The 12024-nt window shown below is 41.3% G+C and overlaps 2 protein-coding genes across 3 annotated transcripts; one reads left to right on the top strand and one right to left on the bottom strand.

Annotated features, from left to right (window-relative positions):
* The first annotated feature begins 345 nt into the window (after positions 1-345).
* Positions 346-5433, top strand: LOC136448878 (uncharacterized). The gene is made up of 8 exons (XM_066448574.1): positions 346-552; positions 1155-1273; positions 1603-1708; positions 1984-2072; positions 2215-2272; positions 2638-2762; positions 3794-3970; positions 4431-5433. The coding sequence occupies exons 1-8, from the start codon at positions 444-446 to the stop codon at positions 4548-4550; spliced, it is 903 nt and encodes a 300-aa protein (XP_066304671.1). The 5' UTR covers positions 346-443; the 3' UTR covers positions 4551-5433.
* Positions 4765-11994, bottom strand: LOC136448877 (micronuclear linker histone polyprotein-like). 2 transcript variants are annotated; one of them, XM_066448573.1, is made up of 13 exons: positions 11853-11994; positions 11217-11307; positions 10610-10748; positions 10319-10411; positions 8804-10169; positions 8607-8656; positions 8308-8456; positions 7726-7825; positions 7349-7468; positions 6716-6795; positions 6423-6470; positions 6054-6115; positions 4765-5629 (listed from the first exon to the last, which is right to left on the bottom strand). In XM_066448573.1, the coding sequence occupies exons 1-13, from the start codon at positions 11945-11947 to the stop codon at positions 5494-5496; spliced, it is 2529 nt and encodes an 842-aa protein (XP_066304670.1). In that variant the 5' UTR covers positions 11948-11994; the 3' UTR covers positions 4765-5493. The 2 variants fall into 2 exon arrangements, with proteins under 2 accessions (XP_066304670.1, XP_066304669.1); XM_066448572.1 differs by having other exon boundaries at positions 6716-6794; positions 7345-7468; positions 11853-11993.
* Positions 11995-12024: the final 30 nt, after the last annotated feature.

Below are 12024 nucleotides of genomic sequence, written 5' to 3'. Positions count from 1 at the left end.
TTTGTTTCTTTCCACAACTTTTCACCGCGAAAAAATTCATTCGAAACGACATCAACCATCAACCAAGCTTGGACTTTGAACAGGTGCAAACATGGCAATGCTATGATACAATAGCGGTCGTGGAGCAAACAAACCGAGCGAAACTCCACTAGGAAACATCCAGATCTAGTGTTGGAATATGTTCTGGCTATATTCTTTTTATGACACCCAACTATCCATCCTGTCACTCAGAGACGCCAATCAGTCAGAAATCGGTATCATCTTCCACCCCAACATCTTCTCGTGTCAAGTCTGCCTTTAGACTAAATTCCGCTAGGAGTCGCTCTTTCACGTTGCTATGGTGCATGCGTACATGCTAAGTCGCCCACTTCCGCATTCCATTGGGCAAAACAGCTGTAACTTGGTATTCCGGACTTCCATCGGTGCAAAGATTCTGGTGCAAGATGGGTGCTTATGCCAGCAGCTTCCAGGGGGACGCCGGCAGTCTGGTGGGGGAGTTGACTGATCCTAACCAACCCAACTGGATCACAGCTCACGCTGAAGCCTGTGCTTGTGAGTGCATTTTGCCTTCCAATGGTATTCATACATTGTCAATGATCATGACATATCCATAACGGTGACGTAGCTTTTAGTCATGATAAAAATGATACTGTCCTTTTTTATCCCTGCCTATGGAGTAAGGTATTGTTTTTGTCTTGTGACTTGTCTGTCTGTGCAATACAGAGTTACCACAAATCCTCAGTGCTACAATGTTTGTGGAACTTGAAGGGTTAGAAAGCAGTATGGGTAAGGGGGTGAAGTCTGCCATGTCTGATTGCCTTGTTCTTTCACATAGTCATTTGTGAATTCTGGCAAACCAACTGCCCCTGAGACTTCAGTTAACTAAGGACATCGCAGGCTTATGATTGACACACGACTGGGGGAAATGATCTTCTTCATTGTGGAGAAGATTGGGTGGATCTAAACAGGTTTCAACTGATCTATGCAAGGAGGGTCTATATAACCTCCTTGATCTATGCCAGTCCATTTTTCTGGATGGTCTAGCAAGAAATACCAGTTTTGTACCAGTGCATGTAACGTATGTACCCACCCCTAGTTAGTAACACACAGCAGATGTAACCATCTATTTCTCTCCTCCTGTCTCACGGTACTAGTGGACATCCCTGAGGTGGAGCGACTGTGGAACCGGTTCCAGCAGCTGGGGTGTGACAGTACAGGTGTGCTCACTCAGAACCAGGCACTACAGGTCACTCAGGATGTCTTCATCAAACAGGTAACACTTTTTTTCTGTTCATAATCACATAAAGCCGTTTCACATCTAACAATAAGCATTGTTCAAAGGTATCTAATGAGGATACTCCTACAGTACTTGATATGGCAACGAGTTCCACTCTATGATGGTTGTAGGCAAAACATTTTTGAACGCCTCAATTCAAGCATTACTATTTCTTGTTTCTTTTTTCTGAGCTGGTATTAATGTTAGATACTTTGTAGTCAGTTTGTCTAGTAGTTTATGAGTCGTTTTGTACATCATGCATAGTCTGACCATTTTTCCTGTCTTTGAGTAAGTGATCTGTTTGTTTACGTTTGTCTCCTAACTAGAGCCTACGTCAGGTCCCGCGTGACGAGAGCGGAGGGATCACGTTTCAGACGTACTGCAACGCTGCCAAGTGGATGTCCATCGCTGAAGTAGAGGACAAGTTGAGAGGTAGGGGGCAGGTTAAATCACGCTCCTAGCTGACCCTCCAGATGCTTGATGGCAACTTGTCAAAACTACCAAGACTATTCAGGGGACCAATAAAATCTGGTCTAGGTGGGCAGGTGGTCACTATAGACAGGATTCTTAAAGCTTGTGTCAATGGAAATCAAAAAGATGAGGGAATTAGGCAATCTTTATATCAATGAATTATGTAATGTTAAATGCCAACAGCTAAAATTTGATTGTTTCTAAGCTAGACATCCTCTCATACTTCCATCCTGTAGGTGTGTTCAAACTGTTGAACCGTGGGAAAGCTGTGGACAGAAACATCATGAAGAGAATCCTGTCCAAGTTGTATGAAGAGGAAAGTGAGGTAAGGTAGACATAAATGCCATCATGCTTTGTCAAGAAATAATAAATAAGGAAATGTGAAAGTTGCCAAGACTTGGTGTCTTTCAATGTAAAAGAACACAGCAGTGTTGCTGGTATGTTAAACATTGTTTTTGTCTGTTTAGGAAACCATCACCAGACTGGCAGACATCTTTGTGACCCAGATTGACACCAAGGAACAGGGTAAATTTCTTTGCCTCTTCCCACTTTTGGGCCATAGCAACACCATGCAAAGGCACAGGACAATAACATTTACAAAGAGACACAGAAAAAAGAAATGCCATTATGCTCACAAAAATTTTGAGCGAAATATTATGCTAGTCCCAGCTTACATCTATATGTTGTACATATGAATTCTCTCTGTGTGGCAGAGTGGCATGCATCTTCTTCCAGTCCAAGTCTGGGGAGGAAGAGATTGGATGTCTTTGTTCCCAGTGTACTATGAGCTACATGTATTCCTTGCGTTAAAGCAGTGTGTTCCTTTATCTTACTTCTTGTAACAGATGAGGTCTAAGCAGCTGTAAAGTTCAGTGTTGTGTTGCCCCTAGGTGAAGTGGATGAGGACCAGTTTATAGAGTGGGTGAAGACAATGCCGTTTGAAACGGTCAACGCACTTCTGGAGTTCAACATCATTCCTCCCGAGTTACAGGACACCAGGGCTTCAGCCTCACAGGTCAGCTAGCGGTCAGCTTTGTTAAGGGGATGTATTTGTATTACAATTAGGGCTGTCTCCATCATTGAATTGCTTCCGCCCCACTCATAGTTTGGGAGACTAGGTTATTAATACATCTGTCATTTTAAACTTACAAAGATACAATTTCATTAATTTCATGTCATGAGGTTAAGATATTTTTGACGGGCGGGGTGATATTTTTGTCCATCCCAACAACCAAATTTCCGTTCTGGAGACAGCAGTGTTCCCTGAGTTTGCACAGCAAGCCTGCCCCCCAAAAAATCATGTTATCCTTTTTGAGACTTGATCAGTTTTTGATTGTCATGTCAATGTTTTGTCCCTGTGATGCCCATCTTCTGTACCGGAGGACAAACCGGTAAGGCCCTCTTCTCTTAATTTCTGTAGCATGCAATGGTAAGAAAATAAGAGTTGCCAATGCTATCACTGAAAACATTACAACTCATGTTTTTTCTTACGTTGTCTGTATACTTGATATTATGGGAGAAAACTCAACATGGTAGAAAATCAACCTGCCAATCTTTTACTAGTCCTCTGGTCTTATTTAGAATACTGTCAAACAGAATATATTTGCAGTGGTTTTATGTTCAGTTTTCTCAGTGACTTCTTCACCGCACCATTGCGAAAATGTTTGTTCTGTCCTCTGCCTGCCTACCCTCTTGATTCAACCGCAAACTTACCCTCTTGATTCAACTGCAAACTTACAACCACAGCGAACACTCCATTTTCTCCCTACTGTGAAATTAAATTCCTATGAAATAAAGCCTTTTACTGAGTACTTGAGCATGTGCATCTACTAGCAGATCAACCAGTGGCAGGCAGTATCCATGGGCCGAAACTATATCCATTGGCCACTGGGGCATATGGATAGAGGTCAAAGGTTTTTTGAAGCTGGAACCTTCCCTCGTCTCAGTTCAATGCAGTTAGGAAGGGCCCTGATTTAGATACTGGTAGATGTTTTACTGCCCTTTATATAAACAATACAAAATAAGATGTTGATATCCTTTGCTCAGGCAACATCGAGAGCTAGTATAGACGAGCTGGCCGTGCCTGTGTCTGAGGAAACCCTTCAGCAGGTGGCGTCTAAGGTGCACGGCAGGGACTGGGTCCTGTTCGCAAACAAACTGGGCTTTACTCAGAACGACCTGACAGGCATCAGCAAGAAAGTGGGGAAGAACGTCTACCAACAGGTAAGGTGTTTTTTGAGTGTTGCTCACTGGATCTGTCTACTTTTTTTCTCCACACAATGAATGGGGACTATGCTCATGTCAGGATTTTGTTTGTGGGGATGTTCTTTTGTAGATTTTCAGGACAAGCAAGGGCCAAAAGTGCAAGCCAAGTGCTGAAGGTCTGTGCAGAAAATTTCAATCCATGGAACTAAAGTTTTAACATAACAGCTTAGGATCAAAACATTGACTGGGAAGATAAGACAGGGACTTTCTTCAACAGTTGACTCACAAATACAGTATAAGCATTTGGGGGATGATAAATTTGTGCACGGAATTAATAGTACTGTATACTGTACATGTGATCTTTCTTTTTTTGAAGCAGGCAAATCAATGGAAATCAGTGTCCTAAGGAGGAAAATTACTTTAAAGTATGCAAATTATATCCTAGTATGCAATCTAACAGTCTAGTTTGAATCTCCAGGTGTTGGAAATGTTGCACACTTGGCAGAGAAGAGAGGGGGACGCTGCCACCTGCCGGGTGCTGGACACGGCTCTGAGAGATGGTGACTTCATCGATGTCGCAAACGACATCTTCTTTTAGTTACAAAACTGTGCTGCATGCAGATGGAACATTCCAAAACGTAAAATCTTCTAGAACAGTGTGGTAAGAGCAACCAGTCAGCTTTGCAGACATCAATGTTACTGTCAATATTATAGATACCTTTAGGTAATGTGTACTATATGTATATGTGTTTGTAACATTTGCCAATGACTCCAAGAAGTCTTGAAGGCAAGCGATGGATGTACAAAATTAATTTACTGATGGAGACTGATTTAATAAACAAGCTCTGTATCAATACATTAATCAAGAAAGCTGTTGATATGATGAAGTAAGATGTACAAAGTGCTAGTTTAAGTTTCTTTACTATAAGATGTTGTCACATTAATGTTATTTATTCTATTGGATATTTTGGTGTTTATATGTATTTTCCTTTCAAATGCACTCTTTTTATTAGTTTATATAGTTACGTACATAGATGTCTTTTACTAACTTCTTCAATCCTTAATGTTACAACTTACAAAGACTATCACCCAATAGGGAGCCTGCACCTTACCATACTTAGATAATCCTTTCATTGTTCACATCAAAAAGGAGAAATGTTGTCCTAGTCTTCTGAAAGTTATCCTGAAAAAAGTCCATCTGTGTATCTTACACGACATAGGCTACTAGGCTGTCAAATGGAAGACAATATAGCATATAGAACTGTTGTGCGAAGGAACAGACATTAGCCATATACCAGCTTTCACCCTGCTATGTGTTTTGAACCCTTTGTATGTGTAATGATATATGTTCATAGATTGATTAGAACTTAAATGATCTGAATCTTTTTTATATTTTTCCTCTTTTTTTTTTATTTCAATGAAAAGCAGCCCGCTGGCCTATTTGAGCTTCTCATGAATAAACCAGGGTTCAAACAAACAAATGGTGGCAGCATACAGTCTTTGCCTTAGTCAGTAATACAGCTACTCTGCAACATGCTTGTCTATTTGGTACTGTCCATGTATTTCTGCTGCAGGTCCTGTAGGTCCTTTAGAACAGTGCATGTCTTCTGTAGTGTCAGCTCCCTCTCATTGGAATCAGTGAGTTTCTCCTGGAGCTTGTCAAGCTGTTGGTCCAGTCTGGGAAGATTCCATGTAAAATACACAATACCAATGTAAATAGATGGCTGAGTCTTAGTAGTAGTAGATAGTAAGCATGACTAATATGTAAATTGCAGGTGGGTACTTTCCAGAGCTCAGAATTCATTTGGGGGAATAGGTACATTGGTGCACAGAGACAAATTTCATTGCACATCACAGGATAAAGTAGAATGCCAGCAAAACCGACTTATAAACCTTACTGTGTCACTTCAGAGCTTGACTCTATCCTTCTAAGTACTCCTTTTCAACTGACGTCGAGTGAGGATTTAGATCTAAAGTGTCTTTCCCAAGGGCACAACATTGGGGTCTGCTCGAGAGAACCTTCAGATTCTAAGTTAACAACCCTAACCACAAGACAACCATTCTATTCTCTAAACAGAGGTTCCGATCGGTGGGTTCTCACCTCATATCCTCTCTCTGGAGAGCCAACAATTCTGACCGTCTCTTCCTTATTGTGAGGTCCATCTGTAAAATAAGGACAATGCAGCATACATTGTGGGGCACGATTGTCCAGTAACTTTCAGGCAATGACATATCTGGATGATAAACAGCATGTGTATCAATACCCTGAGAGTTATTTTTAAATGACATGGGATAAAAAGTTGCTTTACTCCCTAAGAAGGCTGTCAACATCAAAACTTAAGATAGTTTCCATAAAATCTATACCAAAGCAGTTGGGCCTTACAGAACGTTTAAGAATCATATGTCTGAAAGGAATACATACTATTAAGAAAATATGCCATATAGGAGAAGTACATCTAAGAAAACTGACCTTCTTCAGTCTGGACTGGTCAGACTTACACTTGTGTACAATGTCGATCTGCAAAGGAAAAAAAGTGAGCAAATATTTTTTAACATGGATTAACTACAACTGTTTTAAGATTGGCACACAAACGAGCAAACACAAACAAATCCACAAACACAGCTCCAACAAGGAGACATCTCTTTCCATGTCTGCTAGTCTTGTCCTCTATTTGCTCAAAAAAGTCAAAGTAAGCCTTTATCATACTTCCAATAGTACATACTAACCCATCTAGTACATGTACATGTATGTCAAATACTAACCTTCCTCTGGATGGCACTCGTAACCTTGTCTCTGAACTGAGTCATCATTTCCTGGCACACTGCTGACTCCATTAACTGGCTGTGGTTAACACAATAGACTTTGTGTTTCATTTCACATATGCACAAAAGTTGGGTTCATATTATGAATTATAACCAATGCATACTGTCCATGCAGAAAGTGACAGTGATCTCAAACCAGATAAGCTCACTAAAAAGCTTTTCTACCACTGGTCATGACAGAGAAGGCAGACGCTATGTTCAGTATCTACAGGTTCACTGTACTGGGGAAATTCCCCTAGCTCTTCTCGACAAGAACAATGAACAGGGGACCAGGGCTTAATGTCCTGTCCTAAGGACTGCCACTCTTTCCAGTATGGTGCATGTGGGGTGCAGAGCCGGGAGTCAAACTAATGGCTTTCTGGTCCAAAGGCAGGGTTACTAACCGTTGGACTGTGTACGCTACGCTGAAGTTAGGCTCGTGCTTGCTTTGGACGTCTTTTTGTCAGATTTTATGTACTGCCAATAACGGCTTAAAAGATGTCCAAAGCAAACCAGAGCTTATCCTCTGCTTGGAGAGTACCTACCCAGACACTTGAGTCTAGAAGCTGAGATAGAAAGTGTGTTCTTACCCAGCAGAGGCATCCATGTACTCCTGTGTTATGTCCTCTATCATTGTTAGCGTGATGTCCAAGTCTGTCAGGTCACTTAGCTTACGCTCAAGTCCACCTGAGCTGCACTGATACACAATTTGTCCTGAGAAGAAGAAAAAACATCACAGTAAGTTAGCATTCTGTATCTAACCACATACTCAAACCTACATCAAATAGCTAGTACCGTATTTTTGTAGTAGTGTTTCAACAAAATTTATTAGACTTTACAATTTGTTTACTTGATCCACCCTACTATTTACCACCAACCCCTTGTATAGTATAGTTTTTAACAAGACAATCAGAGATGGCTGAAATAACTCATCAACAGTGTTAACTGCAGTAAGTGTGTAAAGGTGTCACCTTTGACAGCGTTACCAGTGACTGCATGTTGAGGAGGGATGGGAGGTCGTTTGGAGATGACACGCCTGGTGAACCCACTCACAAAGTTGTTGGCACTCCCCTATCCACAAGCAAAATAAATAGAGAATACAACACTGTGTATTCCATATCATCTGAGGTACCAGTATAACTGCTGGTCAGAGTGTCTGACGGTCGAAGGGCCATTCAACCCGTGGAAGGGCAAGGACCGAGGGTGATGCAGAATACACCGTGTTGTATTCTTTTTATGTCATACATAACTGGCGTCTTTAAACAAAACAAGAACTTCAGTTCCAATATCTAAATCTGGTATTCGACTTTTCAACGGCGGCCCACGCGAAGCAGGTTCGAATTATTCTGTGTGGAAGCCTGTGTGGTACCGTAAAATACAGACCGGACCGTAACACCCGTATTGAATGTTATCGTGGCCCAGTAATGAAATAAAATAAGATACATGCTACGGTATGTTCGGTGATAACATGCTACCATGACTCACAACAAAAGTTCAAATTAACCTTTCAAACGATTCAGAATCGTGTGCTGCAACAATAGAAGATGTCTCACCTGTCCTTGGCTCCTTGGCGTTTTCATTCCTCTGTACCCACCAGATGAGCTGGACGAACTAGAAGACTGTCCTGACTGAAGGCCTTGAGGCACAGACTGGTTCTCATCCTCACCAGATGAACAGGACATCCCATTCCTACTGTCTGAACCTGAGCACATACAACAGAATCTTATGCAAAAGTGGACAGAAGACACTCGTTGGGCCAGATATGCACCTTGTTTAATGGGGGCTATTGTCCATATCTTTTATCGGGAACTTTTGCTAAATACATAACATAACACAATGTATACTAACTTACCATTTACCTCTGTAACTTTCCACCATTCGGTTGGAGATTTAGACACACGTCTGCAAGATAGAACATTGCAATGGTTTGTTACAATGTGTATTTTGATCAAAATAATGTAGCATTAAAAAACAGTCTTTAATCCTTAAAAATTGCCACGTTCCATACAGAATCCTTCAATTCATTGCAGAATCAATCTACTGAATCACCTTGTCTTCTGCATGCTGGATTCTGAAGGGATATTCGACTCCTCGATATTTTCTAGTTCGGGTGTCCTCTGACTACTTGGTCTTGTCTTTTCGGCTCTAGCCTTCTCAGAACTCTGTCGTGTCTGTTGTTTCTTCTTCCTGGTGGCTCTGCTGGGGACTGATTCATCATTTGCCTGGAAACTCTGCCGAGCCTGTCGTTCCTTCCCAAAGGTTATAACAGAACCCGATTCTGGATCTGTTGGCTGGAAACTCTGTCGTTTCTTCTTTCTAGTTGTCGTAACTGCACTCGAGTCTGACTCATCTGGCAACAAACTCTGTCGTCTCTGACGTTTCTTCTTTCCAGTTGTCCTAACCGAACCTGAATCTGAGTCTTCTGGCTCGATACTATGTTGTCTCCTCTTCCCAGTGGCACTGACAGAACTCAAGGCTTGGCGGCTCTCCTTTCTCTGACGTTTCTTCTTCTCAGTAGTTTTAACAGTGCTTGAGTCTGATTCGTCTGGCTGGAAACTTGGTCGTCTCTGTCGTTTCTTTTTCCCAGTCATTCCAACTGGACTAGAGTCTGAGTCTGCTGGCTCATCTTGCTGAAAACTTGCCTGTTTCTGTTGTCTCTTCTTTCCAGTGTTACTGACGGTGTTTGAGTCTGAGTCTTCCGACTGGAAACTCTGTTGTTCCTGACGTTTCTTCTTTCCAGTGGTTCTAACAGGACCTGAGTCTGACTCATCTTGCTGGAAACTTGCCTGTTTCTGTTGTCTCTTCTTTCCAGTGTTACTGACGGTGTTTGAGTCTGAGTCTTCCGACTGGAAACTCTGTTGTTCCTGACGTTTCTTCTTTCCAGTGGTTCTAACAGGACCTGAGTCTGACTCATCTTGCTGGAAACTTGCCTGTTTCTGTTGTCTCTTCTTTCCAGTGTTACTGACGGTGTTTGAGTCTGAGTCTTCCGACTGGAAACTCTGTTGTTCCTGGCGTTTCTTCTTCCCAGTGGTTCTTACAGAACCTGGGTCTGACTCTTCTGGCTGGAAACTTTCCTGTCTCTGTTGTCCCTTCTTCGTAGCTCTAACAGAACCCGAGTCTGAGTCATCTGACTGGAAACTCTGTAGTTTCTGACGTTTCTTCTTTCCAGTGGTTCTACTGGAACCCGAGTCTGACTCATCTAGCTGGGAACTCTGTTGCTTCTTCTTTCCGGTGGTCCTAACAGGACCTGAGTCTGACTCATCGTGCTGGAAACTTGCCTGTTTCTGTTGTCTCTTCTTCATGGTATTTCTGACGGAACTCGAGACTGGGTTGTCTTGCTGGAGACTTTGCTGTCTCTGTTCTTTGTTCTTCTCAGTGGTTTTGGCAGACTCTGAATGTGCTGTGCTGCTAAGATCTGAACAAGATTTGAAGACTTATAAATAATATATAATTTATAATTTATACATAATTTATATATATAATCTAATGTTGTCCAATATAAGATCAGTAACAAATTCCTATCTATAAAGTCTTTGACTTGTCTCAATAGCTGTCCACACTAACCAGTTTCAGGGGATGCCTTCCACCAGTCACTGCGAGCCTTAGACACACGGCCACTCTTCCTGCGGTGCGTGCTGCCTGCATCCGGCACAGAGGCTGTACAACAAAATCAACGTTAAGAACTCTGACCTTAGGTCAAACAGTAAATTGCACAAAATATTGGTCTTCTACTATTTTTTCCTTACACTTTAAAATCTATGGAAAACTGGCAAGTAAATCTAAGTCTTAAACAACCCAGGTACTACCACAGGTACTTCAGAAGTATGGTGAAAATTTGATAAGATTTTTTCTCACCATGAATGTCCATCTGTGTTGGTTCTTCTTGTTCGGGTAAGCTTCCATGTTGTGGGCTTTCTTGCACCACAGATTCAGGGCTGTCATGAACAGTGGAGGACTGATGCACATTAGAACTCACACGTCTACCAGGCTTGGGCTGAAAAACCAAAACAATTGGCATACATTGAGTGGAATCTGATATAGCCTGGGTATCATCCTCTGTACCTTGCTCTCTTTAGTAAGCAAGCAAAAGAGAAAGCCAGTGTTAACTACAGAGGATGGTACCTCGGCTAGAAGTCTGATACTCTGTAATATATTCTAGTATTTCTACAGCGAGAAGATATTGATGATATACATTTTTCTTTATTCTGTCATATTTATCCAGGGTAGCCCTGCTCAGTGGTTACCACTTCAGAGGGGCCCTGCGTACATAAAAGCTAATAATACAAACAGAAATATCAACATATAGAAATAATAATAATGATCATAATTAAAACAATGAAGGTAATGATAACAACAGTAAATAAATGATAAAAATCATAGTACAAATCATGTAGTTGCCATCTACTCATATGAGAGGGAACAAACTTTAAAAACATAGCAAATATCTAAAAATTTACTGTACCTTATCATCATCATCATCATCATGCTGACTGCTAGCTGGGGAACTCCAGTCTTCCACAATCGTGAAGGGGCGAATTGTAGTCTGCCTCATTCTGTATCATATGTGAGGGAAAAACATTTCCTCAAATGATTTGATGGCTGTTGATTAAGTTTAAGGTTATAACAAAATAAAAATAAAATACACCAAATGACAGTTACCCAAGCAACTGGATAAAAGTTGGAAATATCCAAATTTTATCCAGTTACTTGAGTAACTGTTATTTGGTTTCATAGATGAGACAAACACAAACATATTTTGTGCAACTGCTATCAGAAAGCTAATTTGAGCATTATCTGAAAGATTCAGACATTTACAACAACAAATTATGGTCTATGGACAATAAATTCAAATATGATTCATAATTATAAAACTACACACACTGGCTGCATTGCTGACCATTTACATCCAGATTGGGAGCAAAAAGTATGGTACATGAAGACTGTAGTAGTCTGAGTAGTAGTTTTAGATTCGAGGAACAACGCTTCCCGCCATTTTTTAGCTGTACACACAAGTAACACAACTACACTATAGAAATACTACAAGGCCAAATAGCTATTCGGCAAACTTTCATCAATTTAGATAACACGTTTTTCTTACGCTATGCCCCTAGGAGGGCGTAATCCCAGGCGAGGCTTGTCTCTGTCGGGCCAAAACGTAAAACGTTTGGCATCCTGCGAGGCAGAAGTCGCCATCTTGCTGCTTTTTTGAAGTTGACGCTTCTCGTGCCAGAAGATCTCGCGAGAGTTGGAGTCGTAGCTATGCGAGTAAG

Source organism: Branchiostoma lanceolatum, chromosome 14 (genome assembly GCF_035083965.1).
Source record: "Branchiostoma lanceolatum isolate klBraLanc5 chromosome 14, klBraLanc5.hap2, whole genome shotgun sequence".
NCBI classification, from domain to species: Eukaryota; Metazoa; Chordata; class Leptocardii; order Amphioxiformes; family Branchiostomatidae; genus Branchiostoma; species Branchiostoma lanceolatum.
Note: the sequence above shows the minus strand (reverse complement) of the source record. Positions and strands in the feature narration are given on the sequence as shown.